General features: G+C 40.2%; 1 protein-coding gene and 2 long non-coding RNA genes across 10 annotated transcripts in view; 1 reads left to right on the top strand and 2 right to left on the bottom strand.

Annotated features, from left to right (window-relative positions):
• Positions 1–622: 622 nt before the first annotated feature.
• Positions 623–5,896, bottom strand: LOC147654736 (uncharacterized). Its single transcript, XR_015283025.1, has 2 exons — positions 5,783–5,896; positions 623–5,039 (listed from the first exon to the last, which is right to left on the bottom strand). It is a non-coding gene; the product is annotated as an uncharacterized LOC147654736 (long non-coding RNA).
• Positions 5,897–17,963: 12,067 nt separating this feature from the next.
• On the bottom strand, positions 17,964–21,779 carry LOC111925719 (uncharacterized). Its single transcript, XR_015283023.1, has 2 exons — positions 19,925–21,779; positions 17,964–19,352 (listed from the first exon to the last, which is right to left on the bottom strand). It is a non-coding gene; the product is annotated as an uncharacterized LOC111925719 (long non-coding RNA).
• Positions 21,780–23,141: 1,362 nt separating this feature from the next.
• MAP3K7 (mitogen-activated protein kinase kinase kinase 7) overlaps positions 23,142–27,001 on the top strand; it is a 47,173-nt gene continuing 43,313 nt past the window's right edge. For 7 of the 8 annotated variants that reach the window (XM_023922241.2, XM_023922238.2, XM_086876546.1 and 4 more), the window contains exon 1: positions 23,143–23,438. In XM_023922241.2, the coding sequence (XP_023778009.2) occupies positions 23,349–23,438 (90 nt within the window). In that variant the 5' untranslated portion in view covers positions 23,143–23,348. Of the gene's footprint in view, positions 23,439–27,001 lie in introns of all 8 variants that reach the window. The other variant, XM_023922235.2, reaches the window with a different exon arrangement.

Raw genomic sequence — 27,001 nt, 5'->3', positions numbered from 1 at the left:
TTCACACCTAAACCTTGTGTTTGCCCTGTCCTTAATACTTCCCAGTGAGTTCCCCATTCAGTGTCTAAGCATACCATTACCCTTTTTTCAGCCACACACATTTTAGGACATAACACTTGATTTTTATATTTTTTAACCCAAATTGGCCCAATTTTGCTAACACATTAGTTGTTCTGATGAAACTCTGCTATTTATGAGTCACAGCTCAAAGAGCCAGATCCCAACCAGCATCAACATACAGAGTTCCCCTTGCCAACTCGTGGCGTGACATCAGCTGACACAAATTAAAAATCTGGCCTCATGCAGCCAACACAAGACATTCTTAAAGCCATTTCTCCCACAATCCTTCACATCCCTTTCTATCAGATAGGACAGAAAGAGGGCAAGAGTTCCACTGGTTTCCCCCCAAACACATCTGGAATGTAGGTAGATGACCTGATTGTCATGGTGACAATAATCATGGAGACCTGACCTGCTGACACGGAGGCTCAGGTAATTGCTAGGAAAGAAGGATACTGCTGATTTCTGTCTTTTAATGGAGCAAAACTTGTTGATTCCACTTCATCCATCATGCAGAAAAAATACTAAGAAGAAAAATAATCTAAACTTTTGTCATATTTAAATATGTGCACCCCAGTGCACAATGACGGGTTTTCTTTTTTTATTCTGATAGTTACTTTAAACTCTAACAAAAACACATTTTTGTAACATGCTCCTTTCTAACCTGGTAAGTTTTTCAGCTCTAGAAATCCGCCTGTTTAATAAGGGTCATCAGCAGGGACTAAAGGGGGACAAAGAGGGATTTTAATGTGAAATCAGAGACAGCAATGAGAAGCAAGACACTTGAGAAATCTGCCAATGTTCATGCCATAGAAAATAATGGACCTACATTTAAAAATTATAGGCCCATTAAAGTACGGAGATATTGCACTAAAGGTGTTAAAATAACCAATTAAACATGCAGTTTTACTCCTGCAAAAATACAGAGCATTTCTGTGGAAAAAAATACCACTGTCAAGAATTCACCATGACTGCTAGAAATCAAAATAAATAAATAGCTTTAATTAGGAAAAGAATATTTGAAACCACAGTGCACAGTTTTGTGGGCAAAGCAAATCTGTTAGCCAGTCTTTTAATAATTCCACATTGTACTGGATTCAATTTAGCATTTCTGTGAACATGAACATAACCTGTTAATAATTTAACACACCTCTGGTAAAGCAGGAATGCAGTAAATAAAAGGTAAACTAATAAAACAAAAGCAGTACTTTGTTTTTGCAACTAGATGGTAAATTAATGGAAAAGATTTCTATCGCAGCAAAAAATCTGAAAATATTATATACACAGAAATCATGAGATCAAAAGTTTATGATTCTGAGAGGTATTAGCTTTATCACGTAGCATAATGTAAATGACATGCTTTTCTTCTGGAATGGTTTTCATGTAAAGTGTGTGCTCTCAGTGTAGCTCAGCAGCATTTCTGTGGGAATTTCATAAAATGAAATTCTTCACTGCATTTGACTATAATTTTTTCTCTACATTTATTCTTTTCTCTAGACAGAAGCAATGCATATATGATATACATTCTGAAGACATGACTGAGGAACATGAATGCAGGGCCAAACTAGAGCTTTCAATACACTGTTGTAATTATTGCGTGTTAGTGCGAGAAAATTTAGTGTATTTGAATGAAGAATGAGCAATAGCTCATAATTGTATCAGGGCTATTAGAAAAGCACTTTGCATTAGTTATCTACCTTGATATGTTACACTTGCTGATTATTCCAAGCTTTGCACTGAGTGAAGGTGATGGAGGCTGTGGAGCACCAGCCCACAGAGGCATGAACAGCCAGCTGCCAGGGTCACCTGCTGCTCTCCTGAGTTTCTGCCGGAGCAGGCTCCTAGGCTACCCCAGGCCACAGCACTGCTAGCCTGTACTGAATAAGTTTGCTGCATTAGCAAGAGCAGCGTGGCCCTGCTGGGCCGATGCCAGCTGGTGAGGGGCACAAGGTGTGTTTGCTGAGGCTGGCTGAGCTGCGGGCAGCTCCGCACACCTTCCCTTCCCAAGGCTCCTGGGGAGCTGTCCCTGAAGGCAGCAGGACACCAAATCTGCTTCCTGCAGGCACCTCAGGGTACCAAGCTGCACCTGGGTCAGCCCAACAAGCCTGGACACCGACTGGCCCCTTTCCTGGAGATGGGACAGCCTCCCTGGGTTTCATCAGTTCCTAGCATTCAGTGTCCATTCAGCCTGGGCACCGTCTTCACCCGAGGTTTCCCCCACATTATTTCCTTTGCCCTTCAATCCCACTCTTCTCTGTCTAGAAGCAGTTTACAGACCCAGGGAGGTTCCAGCTGCCAGCACACTTCTGGCTGCATTTGTCACACTCCTGCAGCACTGTGGGTCTGCAGACAGACCCCTTTTGAACCACCCTGGAGGCCAGTGCTGCTCCAGCTCAAAGGAAAGGCAGTCTGAGGAGCACAGGATAATTCCCCTATTTGTCAAGCTCTTGTTACCTTCCTTCCATAAATCTTTCCAGCTTCCTTTCTACACACAGTGGAAACTTAAAATGGGCCTGCCTCCACTGTTAAATTTCCACTGAAGGCAAAACTTTGAGTTTATTATATTCTGCCACTTGAGAAAAGCAAAGATTTGAATACTAAATAGAGCTCCATAATCCATAGCCATGTAATTGTATGTTATGCCAGTAACTTCTTTTAACAACGGAATTCAGGCAGAGGCACCAAGCTGACATGAAGACAGAGGCTGCTGCTGGGAAAATCAGGGGGAGAAAGGATGTTTAGGAGGAAAGGGGGAGGGAGGAGAGAGGAATGTCACTGAGAAATATGTGAGTCTTGGAAAAGCAGTAACTGAGAGCTGCTGGGAAAGTAAGAGGCAAAGACAGACAGACTGGTCAAGGAGGATTTGTGGCAATATTGTGATGGGATTCCTGAAAGAGCTTTCTGGAGTAGATGGCTGATGGCACCCTGAGAGACCTCAGCTGGAAAACACAAAGACTGGAGCACTGTTTTGGTAGTGTGCTCCCCTGAAAGTCTTACCTACGCTCAGAGGGAATCTGTAAAGTTGAAAAAAAATCACTCAAGTGTATCATATCTTTTTCATGTGGTGCACATCTCTAGCAAATGTGGAAGAGTTTTAGGCAACTGGTAGTGCAGGGGCATGTGGTAGGAGAAAGGCAGATGAAGTCCTTGGTGAAGAACTTGAGCACAGGCAGAAATAAGCTTGAGCTGCTGCCTTCTGACCTGTCCAGCATGGAGTACCCACACAGGGCTGTGATGTGTTCACTAACACCAGGATGCAGGGGCTGTGGGAAGATGGTGGGGCCAGATGTGAAGACCCAGCAGAAAAGGCAGGGTTTTCTTGCAGAGTTGTGAGCCTTGCCAGGCATTTGGGCTCAGCCTTGCTGCAGGGCTGCAGATTCCCATATGGTGATAAGCTCACACAAGCAGCAATGAAGGCACTGGAACATGTCTGCTTTTCTTATTTTCTTTATACTATATGTCCCTTCTCATTAAACATGAGAGGATCACATTTCCAGTTTAGGATGCATGAGTGAGAACAAGGACAGAAAGATAAGAGAATTGTGCAAAGCCTCATCCCTCTGCTTTTTATTACCCTTGTCATCTATCAAGAGACTGACTCCTTCTCTTGCTTTTGCTTTTTTTTTTTCCCTCCAGCATATTTGTAAATGTTATTTACTTATTGTCACTAGCTCCTCCAGGCTGTCTACTTTAATTTTATACCACAAATTGTGACCGGCAGCATTTTGTTGCTGCTGCTTTCTTTATTAATTTGTATCTTACTACTCCAGCAACAATAAACAGTCTTCAGCCCTCACATAATTTGTGCCCCATTTTGGATCAAAATCTCACAGGAATATTGATAGAATTCCAAGCCCAGCAGAGCTCGAAGGTACTGTGGGCGTTGCTATGGCATACCCACATTTCTGATTCAAGTCCTGGGCCCTTTTACACAGAGGAAAAGATTATGCAACAGAATCATTATCAGCGCTATCACATTTCTCTTCACATCACTAACCATCATCATTGGCATATTCCAAAAAATTTTGCTAGCATATTTAGAGCTTCCGTAGTTCAACTGTGAAATATAGACCTAAAAATAATGCTTTACCCTTTAATCACTTTGGACAGAAAATTTTTTCTGAGTCTTATGCAGTTCAGAAAATCTTCCTTGAGCCAATTCGCCATGCAGGGTTTATGGCATCAGAATTATTATTCTACTCATGTGACTGGCCTTGCCAAGTTTCTCTGAGTCAACATGTCCATGTTTATGTACCACTGAATTGACTATCTTTTATCTGTGAATACAATAATGGGATTAGAGGCTTGACTCTTTCCCTATTTAATATTCTGTTTCTGACAGTTCTCATTCCTAATTCTCTTAATTTGGACCATCATATTCTCTACAACCAGCCTGTAAACCTGAATGTGATGGTCTGATTATTAAAAATTATTGAAATCATCTTCTCTTTCCACACTTGATCTTCTTTAAATATCCATGTCTCACCACAAATAAAATTTGTAAGAGCAATTCTTAATCCTGTCTTTGTGCAGTAGTGCTAATAAAAGCAATAAAAAAACATTGTTTTTGTCATGAAAAACTTGTTTGTGTGTGCAGAGTAGGTATTTATATTATGGGATGTTTATTCATGTCTCTTACTAGTAATAATGAAGAAGCTATATTCTATGCAGGGAAGTTCTCCAGACACATTTGGCTACAGGGATCCCCAGAAGGCACACAGCATTGCAGCAGCTCTGGATTTCTATTCTTTTTCACTAGCATGAATTGAAACTACAGCCTCTACAGTACAATATATTACATTAAAACATAAAACAGGTATAGCTGAGGGGAATAAGAGGAAGGAAGAAAGGCTAGAAATCTGTGATATTAACCCAAAAGAATTAACTTGTTTTTAAATGTGTTTAATTCCTATAGGCTTGAGTTACCATGTTTTAAAGCACCACTCTTTTTCTTAAAGGTATTAGTCAGGGTACAGGAGCTGCAAGATAAAAATAAGATTGGATAAATGTGCCTGTGGCTCAGATCAACACCCGTTAAGCAAAAATCTGCCTGTCATTATGCCTGCTTTGTATGCCATCACTGTTGATCCCTGAGTGCAAGGATTCATGGCATTATCACAGCTTCTTTCTCTAGACCTAAATGCTGGCTTCACCACCGTTTGTTTTTTTATTATTACATAGTAGGAAAATTGAACGACTCACACTGCCCACACACACTGGCTGATGCATTTGTACTCAGCAGTCAGAGCCAAAGGTTGTCTAAATGATACACAGAGTGATGCTTTGAAAATTCACAATAAAATGAGATCCCCCTCTCATTTCTAAATTACTGTTCTTCCTACTTGCAAATGCATATGAGGCATCCACACTAGGAAACAAGCTTTTTTGCTATGCCAGGGCTGGTTGTTCAAATGAGGACTTTTTTTCCCCATCACATCATCAATTTAAAAAGAAAAAAACCCTCTTTATAGGATTTGTTGCACTAGGAATATATAGTGAAAATATCATAAAAAGGCTATTAATGACTATAAATTCTTGGGGGTTTTAAAGTAATTTCTGTAAAACACTATTGCATTTTTATTGAACTTGTTCAGGTTTTTAAATAGATTTTAAGGCTAGAAGGGACTACCGAATCATTTATTCTGACCTCCTGTATTACTCATAAAATAGCATCCAGTTAGTCCTGTCTTGAGCCCAATGCATTTGTCTGAGTCACACATACCTTTCAGTTTCAGCTCATTCATTCTGAGGGATCCCTGGGCAGAACTGCCTGTGCAAAATATGGATGGAAGTCACATTTGAATTGGAAAGAAAGGAATCCTGTTGCTGCTTTTTTCTAGAGAATAAAAGAACAGAAATTATGAGAAATACAATTCCTGTAAAGCATTTGAAAACATGGAAATATTGATTACCAGTATTCCTCTTAACAAGTAAAGTTATAAATTGTTATCTGTTGTCCCCTAAGCCTTAACAGTCTGCCCCATAGCCTGAAATAATTATAGTGATCTAATTAGGTCACAATTTTTGAAAAACAGCAAGTCATAAAACTTATATTTTTGAGGTATCTCCTTTGGTATGGAACAAATTGCATCCCAGAAGTGCCTAGTTTTCTTCATTAATTAATGAAGAAAGACAATTAGCTCAGTTACAGACAGCTGTGCTTGGGTAGATGAGTCTTACAATGACTTGGTATTTAGCTGTCAAAAGGAACAAAAAATTAGAAGACCATTATGTAGCATTTCTCTGCTTCACATAAATCTCATGGTATCTTCAATATAGTGAATATGAGAACCTGGGATAAACTGCAAATTTAACCTGTTAGAAGCTCTGACAGGTATTGCTGTCCTGCCTGGAAGAAATAGTCATGAAGAACAGGCTAAAACGTTGCTTATTCAGGGTTAGAAGCACCTAACAAATACCAGTGAGAAAAATTATTAAACCTTTTAAGTGATTTCTTAAAAGACAGGGCTCTTCAGGAAATAGCTCTCTGTCAAGATTTTGTTAGCATCTACACAGCCATGAAATGGTTGGACCAGACAATACAGGCAGTAATCCAGCAGCGACCTTCACTATCCACCACTCTTGCCCAAATCACGGTTTAACCTCCGTGGTGGCTGAGCCCACTGACAGCAGCCCCAAACTGCTAATGGGTCATACACCATCATAAAGTGGAAAAGATGCCACAAGTGCCCATGCCTCTGCAATTGTTAAGGAAAATGCTGGGGAATGGGGGAAGGCAAACATACTGGCTTCTCACTCCCACAGGCGAAAAGTATCATGTATTTGAAAAGTGACTAGACAACCTGAAACCTGTGAAACACAGATTATGCTGGAGGCTCTGCAGCAGACTTCAAAAAACTGTAGTTACTATGCAATAAACTTTCTTTGATACTGCACGCCCACAGAATTTAGTTTAGGTTTGGATTTCTCACTCACACCAAGATCCCAAGGAGCCATATCCATCGATAATGCCTTTTTTATCTTCTAATTGGTTAAAAAACTCCATCCTAAGCAAGTCCAGTTTAGTTATATATGCCATCATAACTCCCATCTGGATTGTACCAGCACATTTTATTTGAACATGAAGTAATCAGACCTTCAGAGATACCTACTAGCTGATTACAGTGAACAAATTATATTACTTTCTCCACTGACTCCACAAAATATTGAATTAAACTCAAGATTGCAGTGTTTATATTCAAAGTACTCCTGGGACCTCACAAAGTTCTGTCACAATGAAGCCTTATGGTGTAAGAAGAAAAGTTATTTGCCTGAAAAAGGACTGCTTTGTGGTCTAATTTGCAGCTCCTGAATTCCAAGAACCCCACCACTTCCTCCAAAGTGTATTTTATACTTACCTAAAAAAATAAAGATTGTACAAACAACAAAGCTCATGAACATTCACCCATTTTCCCCAGGGGTGAACTGGGAGAACAAATGTTACTTGTGGCAGTAAATACTTCAGGATTTTGATGACAGTAAAACTACTACCACAGTGAACACGTTCTAGATGTTGCCATCTCTGACAAAAGTTGTCATCTTAGGATAGATTAATAATCATAGAAATTACAGTAATTCTTCTTCCTTTGCTACTTATTATTCAGCTATTCTTTTCCTGACTTTTATTACAGTTAGAGCTCTGGAATGGACCAGAGAATGTATATGCAAATAATCTCTTCTATTCATAATGAAATAAAATGACAATATATACTGTGAATAACTTACTTCTATCAGAAGTCACAATTTCTCAGGCAGGCACATGAAGGACAGATTTATCCCAGTTTACTTCTGCTTAGGAAAGACTCACTTGTCCCCCTTCTCCACCAGACCACTCCTGAGGTTTATTACTAACTGAAAGATTATATCTCTAATAATATTATTTTCCTACAATGTAGTGCCCACCAGGAATAACAGATTAAATCGTGTTCAAGCTTAGACAACTGTTAGCACACACCAAGATTCATTCCTGCCAGTTTTAATGATTCTGTCTGATTGTTTACAAAGCCTGTTTCACAAAAGTGCTAACCTGCTTTGCAAACCTTTCTCACATAAGAAACTGGGGAAGGGGGGAAAGAGAGAGAAAGAGAAAAAAACAATTTTCCACGTAGAGTACAAAGATGCAAAAATTTTACTGTCTATAAGTGAAATACTGGAACTAGTTGTGAACACGGATTTTGAGGAAATTGCAAGGATCATCTCCCCCAAAACAGAATCTATGCTTTCCTCTTGTTTTTCAATCACTTTTAGGAGAATATTAGCTCCAAAGGCTGGATTTCAAATTGTCCAGAGATGAGGGGCAAGGCAAAATGACTCTCTGGTGGGAAAGACTGTAAGAGGGGGATCTGGCAGCCATCAGAGCACAACATCCATTAACAGATCTTCCCATAGATCCAAGGCAGGGGAACAGCAAGCATTGTTCCTGAAACCAAATTCATCAATGTCAGTGTCGTCCTTGCTAGCTCAGACGCACAGCTTTCAGCTGGCATATTTATTATTAATTATTATTAAATTTATTTATTTAAGTGTGCTTTGCATAGATAGACACATTGTCAGTCACCAAGGACTTAATATCTAAATTAGTTAGGACAAACAAACATGAGATGAAACAACACTGTAACCAAGAGCATGTGAGGGGATTACTAATGAAGAGAGAAAGAGAGGAGTAATTGTTTGAAGTGCTGAATCTTTGAAGAACCCACAGGTTTTAGAACCAGTGATTATGATCATTAAAATAATCTAGGACAACCATTTTATATGATGTCAAGAACAACCTGTAATGTCAAAATGGACATTCACTGAAATATTTCAACCTAGGTCTTGAACATCACAGGTGCAATTCAATTCCATGTCTCTCATTCACCTCTTTCTGGTATTATTTTGCTTCCTGAAGAATAGGAAAAAAAAAAATACTCAGAAGATGAGGACAAAAAGGTTTTCCTGATGTTGGAAAAAGGATCCAAATTCTAAAGAGCAACAAGAAGAAAAAAGAAGGCAAGGGAATTAATGGAGCAAGTGGATTTAGAGGGAACCAGAGAATGCCCGCTCACGTGAGAAACACATAGAGTGATCATGGGGTAATTAGCCTTACAGGGCTTTAAAAAGCTAACTATTAAAAAGGCTGGAGGTAGAAAGAGAGCGCAGAATTAATATTATATGTTTAGAGTAGCTGAGAAGGATAATAACTGTATCAGCAAAGCACCACTAGATAAAACAAACAGGAATGAGTAGGGCATGAAGGCCAAATGAGATCTAAAATATCTTTGGCTCCTTAATAAAGAGAGGCTTTTATCTTAGGTCCTTTCCATTTCCAGATAGAACAGACCAGCAATTTCTATCATTTATTAGATAAACCAGAGTTCATTCTTCAGTGGGTGACTAGATATATGTTTGAATTCTTCCAGAAGATGATAAAAGCAGAAGAGGAAAGTACAAGGACTCACAAGCTTTGAAGGTCAGCTACTTCACCCTGGAGCATCCTGTGGACTTGGCTAAAGCAACTGACAAAGAAATTACAGGAGAATAAGAGACTTTCCAAAGGTCATTTTATTGGATCTATTCCCTCTTAAGTACATTATTAAAAGATTTCTTTTCATCTTGATCCTGCTGTCCCCTTTGGTGGTCATCTCCAATTGGCAACCCTTCAATTTCTTTCCATAATACGAAAGCTGTGCTTTAGTAGAGGTTCTCTAAAGCCCAAAATGGCTCATAAAACATGGGGTTTCTGGTTGCTTTATATCAGAGTCTGCAGATGTTTCAGAGTGCATGTGAGCTGAGTCTGGCCTGTGCAGGTGTGAGTCCAGCTTAATAGTTTTCTTAGGCTTCAGAAAAGGACCATTTAGGAATAGAAACCAAAACTGGGAGCCAGAGGGCAAATATTTTCAACATCTGTTACTCTTTGTGTGATATTCCTCTGCTTTCAGATGTAGGATTCTTAAAATTGTTTTGTATGGCTTTGATTCAATATCTGAAGTGCATTTCTATAACAAAGAAATACTGTTACTGGGATCTAGTGTCATGGGAAACAAGATTCTCAGATTATAGGGCATAGGCACAGCTCCCTTTCTGCTTGTAGCTATGTAGCTCACTTTTCCCCCTGCAAAGATGACTTGTGGCACTGACAGCAAATTCTGACATAGAAAAATGATGTCGGAGAAGCATTTAATCTCTCTTCACCTGTTCTTTATGAACTCTAAGTCCTGGAAACAAAAACCATACCCATGTTATTAAATATCCCTACCAGCGATTCTATCTATGTACTACCAGCGAACCACTTCAGTGTGATTCCTTCAAACATATTTCTCCCATCCTGCAGTCTCAAGAGCCCGGCTAAGACACATGCTCACTCTTGTTAGATCTCATTCAAGCACATTTGAGACATTGCTACCAGGTCCAGAACACTTTTCCCAGGGCACTGGATATATTTTTCTCTCATGAAGAATTAATGTTATTATCTCCATCAAGAAAAAAATTGAAATCTAAAAAAAGCCCACAGAAAGCTTATTTTAAGCATGCACATGTGCAGGAAAGTCCCAGAATTCAGGGAACTTCTTTGTGATAAGGGAAAATAGTAGGAAGAAAGAAGCCTTTATCAACAATAATGGACAGAGATTGTTCAAAAGCAGAGCCAAAATCTGAAAATGCTGACAGATCATTTTCCAAGTAGGGTGTACAGACTTTTAATAGACCATAACTTTATGCTTTGAGAAGATATAATCATAGAAAATTCTTTGCTTGGGATCTGATGCCTAAAGAAAGGGTGCCCATTTGTAAATGTACAGAATGTCTGAGCAGAAGTGCCTCTTCCTATCCTGCTCTCATGTTACCTCTGGCACAATAATATGACCATAATACTGGTAACAGATCCCACAGATCTGCTTTGCAAGCACTGCTTGCCAGGAGACCATAGTCCTTTCAGTTCTTTTAGCCCCTATATTGTGTTTCCATGCCCCCCACACCCTCATATCAGTGTTGGAATGCCACAAATTGCAAAAAAAGGAGTATCTCCTGTCATGTTTTCACCCTAGCAGGACCAGTTCTATCCTCTGACCTAGAGGCCATGAAGGGCAAGCTGTGAACATTGACAAGTCCTGCTTGAGGAGTCAAGGCATTCACTCTGCCTCCATACAAGTTGTGTGGTGCCACATGGTTGGCACCCCTGTAATTTGGGACTTGCTTTGGGTCTCTCTTTCCTGATCCACATTGCTGTCCCTGGCCTGCCGTGGAGCACAAGAACTTCAAGTGGGATTCTGCTTGAAAGAAGGTTCAAAAGGTAATAGCCACACTCAGCCCTCCAGTGTATTTCTTCCATTCATGAAGAATATATAGAAAACTCAGAGGAAACTGAATAACTTATTCTTAGAAAGCTCTTAGATATCACTAAATGAGGCATAGACCACTGAACATTATTTTTAATAATAGTTAAATGTGAGCCTTCATTTGTACTCATTTTTTATTATTATTTTTTATAACTGGAGCCCATTTTGATGTTCCTTCTGGCTCTTAAGTAATGATTGTGCATGACACTTGTACAACCAGAATTTGTAGGGTAACTGCTTTGTCAAGCCGCCTATGGTATATCCATGCACGGGGGGTGAATAGAAACAGCGGCACAGAGAAACACAGTGGATGAAAGGGCTGGGCCATAAAAACAGCAGTTTGCATTTCTAAAATTGAGCAAAAACCTACCTGAGTCCATCCTTAGCTTTGAGCATAAGGATTATTCACTGGATTCCAGTGGCTACATTGATATGGATGAATGCAACGGACCAAGGCCTGTCCTCTGCTCTTGAGATCAATAATCCCTGAACAGCACATATCAATACAGCTGAACTCTATTCCATGTAAAGTACAGCTACAGCCAACCCTCTGGTAATACATGGATAATTATTAATAAGACTAAATAAAATTATTAATTAATAAAAATCCTCTGATAAACTGTCTCTTAGCCCTGCCAAGGACTATGCTGACCATTTAGCAGTATGCAGACTCCCAGACCAAGGCTAGGGCTCAGGTCTCCCCTAGCCTTATTCCACTTCGTAATGTAAACTATAAACTACAAACTACAGTAGTATAGAGGCATAGACATGACCACAGAAAAGTCATCAGATGCAATGGTGGGGTGCAAACACATAGAGCTGTTCACAATGGATCCTACAGACCTCTGCAAGCAACTGGAATTACCCCATGTACTGCCAGAGATTGATTAAAACTATTAATTATGTTTTGTTATTGTACTTGACAGTGTTTAGGTCTGTTTTTAGGGGGGAAAAAACTGCATTCTTCTAAATACTTAATGTTTTAATTTATTTTTACATCTGTAATTATTTGTAGTTACCTCTTTACTTATGTGTAACTAAAGGGGGAAAAAAGAGATTAATTTCTGAACAAACTTACAACAGCTATTGTTTTAGTTAGAAAACAGAGGAGTCTGAAACTAAGTATTTTTTTTAATGCAATAAAAGATGAAAAATTCTAAACAACAATAATGGAGATTTTCTGACAATCACAACTTGCAATAAAATTTATTTTTAATGAGAAAAAAAGATTGGTAAAAAGCACATTAAAAAAAGACTCTTAAGAACATTGTGCAACGCCATTTGATTTTAGGACTGAAACTTTCTTCTTTGCAAACAAAAATCTGTCTTTAAAACATGTGCAGAAGGGGGTACAGATATAAATCAACTATAGCCAAAACAAGAGCTGTATAGTCAGTACCACAGTACCACCTTGTGGGGAAATAAAAATGACTTCAGTATTGACTTCTTCCACTGCAGTTTCAGGAAATACCCATCATATAAACATAAAATTATAACTAAGACAAATGAAACAGACCCAGATGTCAGAAATATATGTGATGCATGATTTTTTCCAGTGTCAAATTACTCTTTTTGAAGAATCCATGTTCCAGATAAAATCTTTCAGAAGTCTACTGTAAAAACTTCCTGGAAGAAAAATGCCTCCTTTTACATTTGCTTGCATTCTTTACTTGACTTCCATTTGCTTCAAATTTATTTCTCTAGTTACACTGAATCAAGAGAACAATTGCATCAGGCATGTCAAATTCCACCCACACAAAATGCTTCATAAAGTTAAAGGCTATGACACAAATAAACTAATGCCAGGATCTTTGAGATGACTTTTTTTATTGCTTTTCTGCAACTGATGTAGATATTAAAGACAGTAATATTCCTGACTACATCTGAAGAAATAAGGTTATCAAATCCTCAGATCCCCAAAGGGAATTTTCATCTGCTTTTCTCCATTTCTTTTACATAGTGAAAGAAATTTGTATGATTAAGTAATTGCTAGTTGTCAGAAGAAACAGTTGCCCAGCCATCATATTTTAAGAGCTGGATTAAATGCAATTTTCACCCTTTCAAATATAACTTCTTATAGGCATCTCTGAATTTAATGTCTCTAATAAAGCAGAGCAACTAAGTCTTTCTTTTCCAAGTTGTTTAAATTTGACCAAGGGGGGGCGGGGAGGGGAGGAGATGGGGACGAAAGCACTCTTTTGGGGGTTTTGTTGGGCTATTTTATATTTTCTTCCAATATAAAAATGAAATTCAAACTTGCTTGTCTTCTTGGTGTGGAGAACCTGCCATTGATGGGAACAGTGAAGGAACAAACTCATGAGAAATTAAACAATATTGTATTCAAGTTTACTCTTCACACAGAGCTAGGTTGTGACATTTAGACCTCTAGAGTTTGAGGACTCATCTACATACAGGTATTCTACTAAGAGTAATACTGGCCTTAGCTGGGCTGGGGTCAGATCCCATTTGGGATTTCCCTAACCTTACTTTAAGTAAGAAATAGGGTGAGCACCCCAACTGCCCATACATACCTATCTAACATCATCTCAGATTCCCCGGAATGTGCTTCCTGGATCTCCAGGTCATGACCTGAAAAATATTTACCAGCCCCATGCAAAGGTCACAGAATCCCTGGAGTTCTCCAAAGTCACTAAATGGCCGTTAGTAGGAAGCTGGACCGAGCCCTAGAAGTCTAACTGAAGTTTGTCACAAGGGCTTGCAGTAGAGAAAAAGACATCTCCAGTGAGTAATTCATCATAACCTGACATATAGGGAAGAAATGCCCTCTGAAGATGCCTGTGTCTCCCTACTGATCAAAGAAGGCACTTCGAAACCATCTAACTTTCAAGGAATCACATTTTTATGAGATTAAACTGAAAGTTAATGTATGACAGATGCAGACTTTCTCCCTATTTTTTCATGCTGACAATATTAGCATTGTTGGTTGTTGTTTGGGTTGCATGTTGTACATATGATTTGTATAATGTGATGTGGTCTATAATGCATACATTATTTCAGGATAGCAGTCAGCTCAGATGACATTAGTGGTGGCAATACCAGCAACTGAGGTCTGATTGCCAGGGACAGTTCATATGCATGAACAGTGCCTCTGTGCACAGCTGCTCTTTTAGGACCACACGCTCTCTTCCCAGTGAAGACAGGACCCCTCTTCTCCAAACATGCATTTAATTGGCCAGAAAGACAGAAAAAAAATATGCTTCCTTCTCAACATGTTCTCTACCTCCATAAACCAACACCCTAAAGTCATGGCATCAAAGAATATCCCCAAGTTCAATCTCCACATTCCCAGTCTCCTTCACAGTGGATCTGGCACACATCCCATAAGTAGATGTCTTTCTAGAAGATGTCACCACCAGGCACACTGAACTTGGAGGGTTTGCACTAGCCATGTATGCCTCACAGTCTGGGAGACTCACAGACATTCTCAGATAAAAAATATGCAAATCCTGAAGTTACCATTTCAGGCTAGCTTTAAAGCTATGTTTTGAGTTTTCTACCACAAAACCACAAGATCTATGTATTTGGGGTTTTTTGCAAAAGTTCATTTTCCTTCCTCTTAATGAGTAGGGACTAATGGACACAGACTGAGATTCCCAAGAGGGCACACACCTCCAGGTCTCACCAAGGTAAATGAATTAGACAATTAAAGCTGAGATTATGCCTAAAGTTAGGCCTTAGCAAGTTAACTGGCACATCACATCTATTACATTGACCTGTTGAAGCAACAGCTACATTAATGGCCTGAAGAAGGCTGCCTTTATGAAACCGGACTAGAAGCTTTTGGAGAAACAAAAGGTTTTTTACTTTTTTTTTAAAGTGATTTATCGCTTCCATATTTACTGTGACTTTTGCTCCTATATGGTCACATTTAATTGGGAGCATCACATATAAAACAGAAGAAAATTACTCTATTTCATTATGAAACAAGTGATACAATTATATAAACTGTTTACTTCCTTCTCCTATAATTTTATTGGCTTTATTCTTCCACTGATAGAAATGTGTTATCTTAATTACAGATAGTTTTGACTGATCATTTATTAAAGATATCTTCTAGAAAGAAATACCATCCTAATGATGCATGGCAAGTCATGTTAACAAGTACCTCTTTAAAACAACCAGATCTTTTTGATTTTTATTTTACATTACAGAACACTGACTTTCAGCACACATGTGACTCACATATCAATTAGAAATATGACTATCTAGTGGAAAATTTGGTTCCTCCATGTGCATTCATAGGCTGTTTTCCAAACACATCCACAAGCAACAAGAAAGCAGAGCTACACAGAGGACATGCCTGTGCACCCAACCAGGCTGGAACTGCAGGTCCACGTTCCACACTCGTGTCATTGGTTATCGCAAACCACACTAGAATCAGGGAGATGTTTCCATCCTTCTGTGAGATGTTTCCAGCCTGCTAGCATATTCCTAGGAACATAGTTCAGCCAAGGTTGGAAGGAACCTTGAAAGATTATCTGGGCCAACCTTGTCTGGGAAAGGGAGGCTAGAAGAGATCACCCAGCACCCTGCCCAGTTTTGTCTTGAAAACATCCAGTGAAGGGAACTTCACTGTGAACCTGGATATGTTGTTCTAGGCAATGGTTATTCCCACTGTAAAAAAATTGTCTCTTGTATCAAGATTAAACCTAGCACAACCAGTACCCATCGCACCTTTTCTTCCCTATGAAGAGAGAGATTCCATCATCTCTGGAGAAGCCCTTTAAGTACTAGAATACTGTGATGAGATTCTCTCTTGTGCCTTCTCTTTTCAGGGAGAAAAGGTCTAACCTCTTCAGACTTTCCTCACAGGCAAGTTCTCCATTTGACTGAAAGCTCTATATGTTCCATGTTTCTGTCAGTTCTAGCTGGTATGAAACCAGAAAGTAAGCACACAGAGCATCTACTTCTGTTTCTCATTTAAACAGATCTTCTAGGAGAAAAACTTTGAAGGTAAGTTCCTCTTACAGAGGAGCCTTAGTGTATGTGCTCTCAGACTACATGTCTTTATCCCCATTATGTGATGAAGATCATGAACAGTTTCCCCTCTTATTTCCAGTCCACTGCTCCCATGCTTCGTGATACTCCACCCATTTACGTGCCTTGTATAAAACGTACAAGGCTGTAAATTCTCTTTCTGAATATTGTTCAAAAATCACACCTACAACAATTCCCTTCACATGCTCTGATTCATAAGTTAGAAGTTTTAACATATAAAAGATAATGATATTACTTCTCCAAGAAATAAAATACCAAAAATTTCTCCTACTTCCAATTTCACTTCCTTCTTTAGAACACTGCCTTACACAATTCAACATAATTCTTACTTACTCTTAAGAACATACAGTTCATTTCAAGCTATAATCAGGTAAAGAAGTACCACAAAAAGGATTTGTTACCTTATTTACACTTTTAATAGCACATTTTTAGTAAACATATGATTGGAAGCTACCTCCTTAGGAAATGAATATAATACTTAGCTTTCACAGATAGTTATGATAAATAAATTATTTCACTTATCAGGACCATCCAGTGAAGTGATTTGTCCCATTTGCAAGGAATATTTACAGGTCTCCAATCTGCAGGCAGTAACAGGGTACTTGTGCAAAAACTAGTTTCTTTTTACCTGAATATCACTTTCCATCAGCACTGTTTATGTCCACAATATCTTTATCTTTCCAATTTCTTTAAACAGAGGCAACATATATCCTCCTCTCTGTCTTTGTTTCACAAGATTAAACATGCCAAGTTGTTTTATATTCCCTTCTATAGTAAGTCCTCTCTTATCTTGACCATCTTTGTAGCTTTTCTCTGCAACTAGTTAGGTCTCAATTCATTTTTCTTGGAAAGCAGGTACACACACAGTAGAGCCTTTCAGATGAGGTCTGCATAAACTTTTGTAGCTTTATTGGATATATCATATAGGATATATAAGCTTGCATATTTTCTAGATGCACTACCTAGAAAGACTCACTGTCCTCCTAAAACCAGTTTAAACATGCAAGCTGCAATCTTCACTTCTTCTTTGTAAGTCTTTTATAGGATAACAAGATGTTATGAGTTCTCAAATTACTTCATGAACGTGCACTCTAATATTTTAAATACTAGCCTCTTTATTTCTCTTATCCTTGGAGTCATCTACTTTTTCCCATTTGATATTCTTATCCTTCTCTCCATTAACTATGCTGTCTAAACTTGTGTCTTCAGAATCACTGTCATACTCCTAATTCTCTTATCAACACTGTTAATGAAATTACTAGGAAGCTTTCTCTCAAAATTCAATCCTGAAAAAAAATTATTAGCAACTTCATTTCAATACTTACCTTTTGATAGTCTCTACTGTCTCCTAACCACTCCTCTACTTTTTTTACCCACTTTCAGTTCTTCTAATGATTCTTATCATGTCCAGCTTAATTAACGATTTCCCACAAGACAATATATCAAATACATTCAAGATAGAATAGTTCTATCCATACTCCTTGCCTAAAAATATCACTGAATATATCAAAAATGATCTTTTGTTAATCTGAGATAATCTACCTTTGATTAAAAAGACGTGACACTTCATTCCATTTACCTCCATGCTCTTTATTATGCTCTCCATCACATTTTATTTTAAAGCCTACTGAGATCACAGCAAAAGACACTTAGATGCCTGGATCTGGTTTTGCACCTTTCTAAAATACCTTTGCTACTTTATAGCTACCTGCACTTATGCCTCTCTCTAACACATCTTCTGTCAGCAATTTTATGTCCTATACCTTTCAGACACTCACTTCAAGATCAACCAGTCTACAGCCACCTGTCTCCTTCTTCTCCATGCTAAATTTCTTACTATCTTTTTCCCCCTGGCCACTTAGCCAAGCCCAACTGCTGATAGCTGCAACAGTGAAAGGGTGTTTGGTTACAGGACTGAATCTAGATAGTCTCTCACATTTACTTTGCCCTTACTGCACAGTGGCTGCATTACTTGTCTTTCCTGGCTCTCTTGGTGGTTTAGACTGATAGAAAACTCTTGTTGGAGACCTAACACACTTCAGATTAGGAGGCAAAAAAAGATTCAGAAACAATTGTGATCATTTGAGTTTCTGTAATACTCATACAATAGAACTTTTCCTTTTACCAAAGTGAGTACAGTTTCTTGCCTACAACTGAGTTTGCTGTTTAGCAAAGCAGCTCATACATTTACTTTGCAAAGCTTTTTTAGTTGGGTTTTTTTTTTTTAATATATGCATTTTATCACAAATAATAGGGACCACCACCACTGAAGGAATTAATAGCTATTTAGAAGATTTTACATACTGTGGAGAAGTCTTCCCAGAAAGCAAAAAAGCAATAAAAATATATGAAGTATGATGAGGCTGCTATCTCAGTGTATTTGGCAGAAGACACCCTTGTGCTGTTTTCCAAGACTATGCAAACCATTAATGCAGGACATAACTGAAGAAATTATTGAGATCCAAAGTGAAATCTGACACACACAATATTGTAACCTGCTCTTGGGAAATATTAATGTACAATCCAAAGAAGTTGCATGAGACGAGTGTATTAGACAACAACTCAGCCATGCAGAGAAACAGAAATCTCTCGACATCATCACAGTGATTTGTCCTCTTGAGATATTTCCACACTACCTGCACTGGAACAAGCAGCAAGCTTCTCTGGGGTGCCTCCCAGCTGGGACATGAATTTGTGGGGCATGTGTGCTTGATAGTGTTCTCCATACTACTGTCACCAGGAACCTGCTCTTTAATCATAGAGGGTTCCCACAAACTGAAATAACATAACTTCATATTTACAGGACAATATTTAACAGGGATAAAATAGAGTCAGACCTGGCTGAAATATATTCCTGTGCTTAATAGAAAAGGGAATATTTTTTTGTTGTAGGCACTCCAGTTGTAGATTCCATCCAATATGTTCCACCATTGTTTTCTAGTATCAATCTTCAGTCACCTAAAGTGAGACATTTTAACCAACTTTAAAAAAAAATTGAATACACTGAAAAAACAATACAAGTTAAAGTCTTTTGAAAGAAGAAATCACTTAGGTTTTTTCTAAATTAAGTTAGTGGAAAATAATGCTTCTTCACTCCTTTTAAAAAGTTGTCAGAGTAATTTAAAGGGAGCTGGATGAAGGGTAGCCAGGATAATGTATCTGTGCCTTTGTATTCATGAAGATGTATCCAAATTCTAAGCTGTACAATTCCATATTATATTGGATAAATTTTCATTAGGATATACATCTGCATACTACAGCTAAATCTCATCTGTTAAGCTGTCCATGTAGATTTTGTTTATATTTTGTATCAGACTCACTGTTGTCTCCTCTGAAAAAACAGAGCCCTACACTCTAGGAGAGGTGTGACAATGAGCACCCCAGCAGCAATCTCAGGTTTGAGTGTCTGTGCACACTCTGGCCATGGCACCCAGTTGTTTCCAATAATCTTTAAAGTGATCACCCTCCAGGCAGTGTAACTGCTTTCCAATGTTAGAGACAGGCTACTGAGACCCAGAATGTGGACTTACCAGGTTCTAAGTTTTTCTTCTAAACACAAGAGCAGCTTTTCTCCAAGATAAGCACAGCAGGTGCAGCCTTTCTTCTCCTTTTACTCCTGTATTTGTTGAATACATATTTTGGGGCTGTACAACCAATACCCAGTCCACAAAATAGCTAATCGTAACTAATTAAGACTCTGTCAGTCAAGAAAGAAGAAAAAAAAAAAGTAATATCAAAATTACCACATCCTTAAAACCCCTCCTGATCTTCACAGCAATGACATTTTGATAATGATGATGACTCTGCCTTCACAAAGAAAGAGCTCATTATTTTTGAGATACATATTTCAACATCAATTTCTGATAGGAAATGAACCCTACAAGCAACTATAATTGGAATGCTCTCCTCTGCTGCCTTAATAGCCATCAACAAAATATAACAAAGGTAACAGAAAAATCTCTCCACTGAAAAATAGGAGCCTGCAACTGCCATTTGCTTGAAACAAACCCTCAAGGGAGGCCTGGGAAACATAACAGAAACCAAGTATTCAGTTACATTTACCAGAGATCACCAAATGCCAACCCCTAAAGCCACACACCTGGCCATCTTTTCAAAAAGTAGATATAATTCACCTTCCCCAATGCATGTGTCCAAAAAAGAAACAAATTTTAAGCTTTCGGCCTGAGACCATGCTCATGATTGCAACTAGGTATCAAGACTAGCAGTGATAGATTTTCACACCTCCCATTCCTTTCATTTGCACCTTTTCCTTGGCTTCAGTTGACTTTATGTGTTTCTTGCCTTGCTCTACAAGTGTTTATAGAACTGAAGCAATTCATCCAGCAGCATGAACCAGTATGAACCAATATGAAGATGAGCCAGATTGAAAGGGGTCTGGTTTTCATTGGACTTGCAGTTTTCTCAATACCTCAGAAATCCATATTCTTTATCTTCCAACAATCAAAATATTGCACACCCAGCAGCTGAGACAGTAGCAGCTGCTTACACAAGAGATACACTTTCCTGTAAGTTGTGAGGTCCAGGTATAAACATGGTTCTTTATGACTGTGTCACAGCATGACCAAGATGTGCATCAGTAGTGCTTTTGAGAAAATGAAAATCAAATGCTTCACTGGGTATAAGGGGGTGCCAGGGCCAGTATGAACATCCAAACCTATAAACAACCTGAGAAAGTAGAGGCTCTGAATAACTCCACTGCTGGATGAAGCAGGTATTAGCCAGATTTTGGGGTATGGGGAAACTTCCCCTGTCTAACAGAAGACACTTTAGATCTTTCTAGACCAAACCATATCAGAAAATCAAAAAGCAACAGAAACTCAGCACATTCAGCATTCGAGTCAGCTCCCCACACAGACACAGATTGTTCAGGCAATGTAATTGCACCGACCCAACCAGCCCTGCATACGAGTTTCATCTTGCATGTAACAGAGTCAACATGTACTGTGACTGCTTGGCTGGGATTTCTGGATTGGTGTACGTCTGAAAATCCTGGACAAATTACAAAAGCTGACAGAAAAATACAAGAGGGGAGCAAAGAACCCATTAATGGCAACCTGTCACAAAGTGCAGCAGCTCTGATAGAGGTACTTTCACTTTGGCTTTTTTAACAACAGCTGAGCCACCATAAGATTATGTCACTGTCCATATTCATCCTTCGTATTTTTTCTCCTAGTTAACTGTTTAAGTGGCTTTCTCAGACTAGCTCTGTAAACTAGATCTATCTACATTTATGAGACTTCCTTGTGAGGTACAGACACATGCTAGCATGCTATCAGAGGAAGATCTAGGAAAGCTTACTAGATCTACTAAAATTACATACTATTAATAGTATTATATAATAACATAACTTTTTATATATAGCCCAAAGGCTAAACATATCAAAATGAAGCACAGCTGTTTCAGGGCAACACAGCAGCTCTATTCACTCATCTCAGCACTGATTTCACACCATGGACTGCCCTGAAGCATCAGTCTGAGACATTTACCACCAAAACAATAATGGGGTGGGTACCCCAGCCAAAAACAGAAGCAAGAGCCAGCCCTGGCAAAGAGTGGGTCAAGACTCCCTTGAGAGGGAGTGGTTAAATTATACGTTCTATCCCTTTATTACTAAGTGTATTACTAAGTGTTTACATTAACTCTCCATTACCCTCCACTCCACGGCCACCCTCTTACACACAGGTTTCGCCTGAGAAAGCACTGGACTGGTCTCGTCCCAAGACCCCATACAATACTTCCTGCACTGGAGAAATATATATGCATATATACAGGCAAAAGGTGTGTATGTGTATATATATACATACACACATATATATACACATACACTCACATATACATACATGCATATATATGTATGTAGATACCCATACATACATGCATGTATATATATATATATATATATACACACAGACATATACATACATATATATACACACACACACACATACATACATGCATATATATGTATGTAGATACCCATACATACATGCATGTGTATATATATATATATATACACACAGACATATACATACATATATATACACACACACACACATACATACATATACACACACACACACACACATATACATACATATATATATACATATATTTATATATCTATATGTATGAAAAAGCTCGTGTGGGATGGGGCCGTGCCCGTCAGCCGCCCGGAACCCGGGGAGCCCGGCCGAACCCTGCACTCCAAGCCCCAGCCCCAGCCCCAGCCCCAGCCGCCCCGCGCCCCTCCGGCGGCTCCGGCCGGCGGCAGGAAGAGGAAGCGGGGCCGTCGCGGGGCGCGGCTGCTCCCCCTGGCGGCAGCGGGCGGCGGGGCGGGGCGGGGGCGGTGCCGCCGCCAGGCCGTGGCCCAGCCGCGGCCGCCCGAGAGGCCGATGCTGCCGGCGCTTCCCTGCCCGCCCCCGCCCGGCGCTCCCTCCCTCCCTTACTCTCTCAGTCCGTCCCTCCCTCCTCGGCCGGGGCAGCAGGAAGCGGCTCTGATGTCAGCGGCGGCGGCCGCGGCGCGGCTCTGAGCGGCTCCCCCACCCCCGCCGCGGCCCCCTCTCCCGCTGCCGCCGCTGGGGCTGGCGGAGGTGCCCGGCTGCGGCCCCGGGGGCGCCGCCTTCTCTCGCCCGGGGACGCGCGGCCGAGGCGGTCCCGAGCTGCGCAGAGGCCGCGGCCTAGGGCAGTCGGCGCGGCGCCCCGGGGGGGTGCGGGAGGGCGCGGGATGCGCAGCGGCGGCGCCGGGGCCTGCGCCCGCCGCCAGTGAGGCCCGAGGCCGCCGCGGATGCGGCCCCGGCGGCGCCTCGGACAGGCCCGCCACGACCTGCGCCAAGAACCGCCGCCGAGCCCCGCCGAGCCCCGGCCCTCGGCTGCCTGGTGCCGGACCCTCGCGTAGCCCCGGCTCCCTCTCCTCCCCGCGGTGAAAGAGGAGGCATGTCCGCTGCCGCCTCCGCTGACATGATTGAAACCCCCCCGGTCCTCAACTTCGAAGAAATCGACTACAAAGAGATCGAGGTGGAAGAGGTGAGTGAGGGTCCCGCCGTCCCCCTCGCTCTCCGGGCGCGGCCAGCCTGGTCCCGGCCGCGCAGACCCCGAGCGCCCCCGGCGTTCTCCTCGCCGGCGCCGTCCCTCCGCTGCGGAAGGGGCTGCGGAGAATTCCCGGGTGCGCCGGGATGCCGGGACCCCCCCAGGGTACCTGACCGGGGGTCTGTGGTCCCGTGGATGCTGCAGCGGCTGGCACCAGCGAACAAAGCCGGTCTAGCTAGGAGTGGAAGTGCCAGCTTACTTCTGCCGGCCCTGCTGCTGAATGCCTTACTGTGGAATTTTATTTAAACGGGATAGATTTATTAAGGACTTTAAAGTTTCGCCACCCACTTTAGTATGGGTGGCAAACACAGTTGTCAGGAGAGAGAGCTGTTAATTCTAGTGTTTCTTTCAGATCTCTTTTTCTCTATGCCCCTGTTTTCACCTTCTGCCACCAAACTGAGCCATTGTATATGTAATAATCATACCACTCTTAATGATTTGCTAAATTTACAGCTCCGTGAGTTGTAAGGGTAAACAGATTTTTTTTTCATACATAGGCTAGTGATGTTGCACTCATGGATATGTAACATTTCATTTGTGACCTGTGCCTGTTACCCAGGAAGTGGTATTCAGTTATTAAATAACAAAGTTGGAAGTAAGTTTTTTTTCTGTGAAAATCGTATAGTAAAATTATTTCAGGTGTACCTTTCATCTGTCTGGAGTTCCTGTGAAAGTAGCGTGGGTGTGATCTAGGGTGGCTTGCGTGCTTTAATAACAGGCTCAGTAGTCTCTATATACTACAGTGTTGTTTGACTCTCAGAGTTACACAAAAATATTGCTGCTGGTTTTTTCCTTTGTCCCCTCCTAAATTCTCTACATGAGTGAAGTTGCTTCATGTTGACCCATAACAAGTTTGATGAGACCCACTTGTAGAGTCTGGACCTAACAGGCATCCAAGACTGCTAATGCAGTCTCTGTGCTTTTATTTGTAGGTTACCATCTTTCTCTTTCAGTAATAATTACCCTCTTTTCCTTAAAAAATTTGTGTGGAAGTGGAGTTTTGTGTAGCAGCTTTGATAGCTTTTAGATTACAACCTTCCTGTCAGGTTTTTATAGCAGTTTGGTAGATACTGGTTTGTTTATAATTATCCCACTGGGCTTGGGTCTTCTGGGGATTGTTCAGGGACCTTAAAATCTACAACATGGAGCACCAGGGCACTTTCTGCTGTATTCAGGTAGTGTTGTGGTAACTTTGGCTTTCACCATAGCAGGCACTGGGAATTTTCAGGAGACAGTAGCTTTCAAAAGATTGCCTTTATCTCTTTCTATGAATTTGGCAATCATAAAGATTTTTGTTTCTGTAAGTCTAGTTGTTCCACCTTCCTTTGTGCAATTAATTATTCTGAAGTGAAGGTATTTTTGATGTTTTTGCAACACTTACTAATAGCCAGGGATCAAATCACATGTTATGGGAGAAACAGCCTTTGTCACCCAGTGGAGAAAGTTTAAGTGGGTTATCCATCGGAAAAAGGTGCCCAGTGATGGCTCATAGAAGTGAGTGCCACATCTGCTGTGTCAGACATAGCCCTTTGAATTAATAAAGTGCTATACAAATCTTTAATCCTCACAACACCCCTGGGGAGGTTGTTAGCAAGGATTGTATTGCTGTTTTACATATAAGAAATGTGGAGCTGCATAGTGTGTAATTGGTGTAACTAGAGTTTAGCATTCTAAGGTTCGGTGCTCAGAGCTTGACTGTGTCCTACACATGTGCCTGGCACTCACAGAAACAGGACTGTCAGCACAAAAATGTATCTAGAGACAATGCCTAAGTAGAAATTTGTTTAATGCAGCTGTTGCATTATTCTCAACACAGTATATTTGTAGAGATAACAAAACTCATGTGATATAAGCAAGAGAACTCTGATGAAGTGTTCCACGTTGTCTCCATGAAAAAAATCTCACAGCTGGCATAGCATATTGAGTGTACCCGTCCTCCCAGAATTCTTACAGGCAATGGGGATACCCTAATGCTGAACACAGTCTAAATGTCATTGCACAGAGGAAGAAATAAGGCCTACTTTACAAGATAACAGATGGATTGGGGATCATACTTAGACCTTGCTTTTCTGAGCTGTGGGTGTTGACCTCTTACTCATGATGCAATTTCAGCATGAATAGTCAACTTCGTAGTCATAACAAAACACACATCCTCACTGAGGATTTTCTGTGCTCTCACTTTAGAAGAAACTTCAGAAGTTTTCAAGGATTGTAAGTGACTGTAATGTCTCCAAATGGTCATATTTATGCTTGGCAAACTTCAAGTGTTTCAAAATGGAGTGTTAAGAGATCTACACTGGAAACTCAAATGCTTTTATAATCATAGCTTTGCTGTTGTATTATCAAGGCTGTCTTGTCAGCAGATAGCAGTCCCACTCTGCCACTGGTTTATTAATAGATATTGAAGTTCTGGAATACTTGCAGGCCCAGAGACCTTGTTAATAAATGTGAGATCTATAAGTACACTTTCATTTAGGTTTGTCTGAACTCTACTAAGATAAGAACAAGAATATACCACATTTCACTTTAGCTACCATGCACATGACTAACTGTAGTGTTACTTCCCACCAGTCAAACACGTCTCCAGCTTCAGTCTGCCTCTTTGTCATTTCAGGTGCTTAAAATTAAATAAAACATGGAGACAATTATTATTAAAGAGTTGGAGTCAGATCAAAATTGATGTGACACAGCAGGAGCATCTTCAAAACTAGAAGGGGAAAAACAACATAAAACTTGTGTTCAAAAGAAGTGGTCTCTATTTTACTATGCAAATTTTCGATTGTGAAAATGGCCGTTTTAAGTTTTTAATATTAGACAGACAAATCACTAGAAACTGAAAAAATACTACCTAATATAACTGAAAAATCAAGTCAGCAATAAAAAGCCTAAGAGTCTTGTTTTAAAGTCTCATATTTAAATCTAGAACAACACTCCTGTTGTTTCTTCCCAGAGGAGTTTCCACATCTAAGCAACAAACACACTTTGGTTTTTAATTGTTCTGGCAGCCTACTCCCTGCCACTCTTTCCTGAAAATTCCACAGGCTTTCCTCGACCAGGTAACTGGGTAACAGTCCCATACATGACCAAAATGTAGACCTCTTCATCACATGATGTGTGTATCCTTGGCACAGCCAAAGGTACATGTCTGGTCATGTATACTGTGACCCTGCCCAGTCACTGCCTGATGCAGACAAGTTAGAAAAACTAATGCCATATTTGCATAGTTGTAAGTTACTTTTGGATGGTCTGAAAGTGTAAATTACTTGAAAACTCTTGTTTAATTCTCTACTGGTAGAGTATATACAGTAAACTGTATATATACATTTTACAGTGAAGTTTATTTTCAACAATCTATTTGGGTAGTAGTTAATTCTAAGAGAATTAGGGTAATGTTTTCTTTGAGATGAAGAGGTAGGCTTAATATATATTTCTTATAGAAAGTTTACTTAAGATCCCAGCAACCAAGGAGATGCAATTTATAGTATGTCCACCTATGTCAG

The sequence above is a fragment of the Cyanistes caeruleus genome, chromosome 2, assembly GCF_971803275.1.
Source record: "Cyanistes caeruleus chromosome 2, bCyaCae1.hap1.1, whole genome shotgun sequence".
Classification (NCBI taxonomy): domain Eukaryota; kingdom Metazoa; phylum Chordata; class Aves; order Passeriformes; family Paridae; genus Cyanistes; species Cyanistes caeruleus.
The sequence above is the reverse complement of the archived record's forward strand: the minus strand, read 5'-3'. Positions and strand labels throughout refer to the sequence as shown.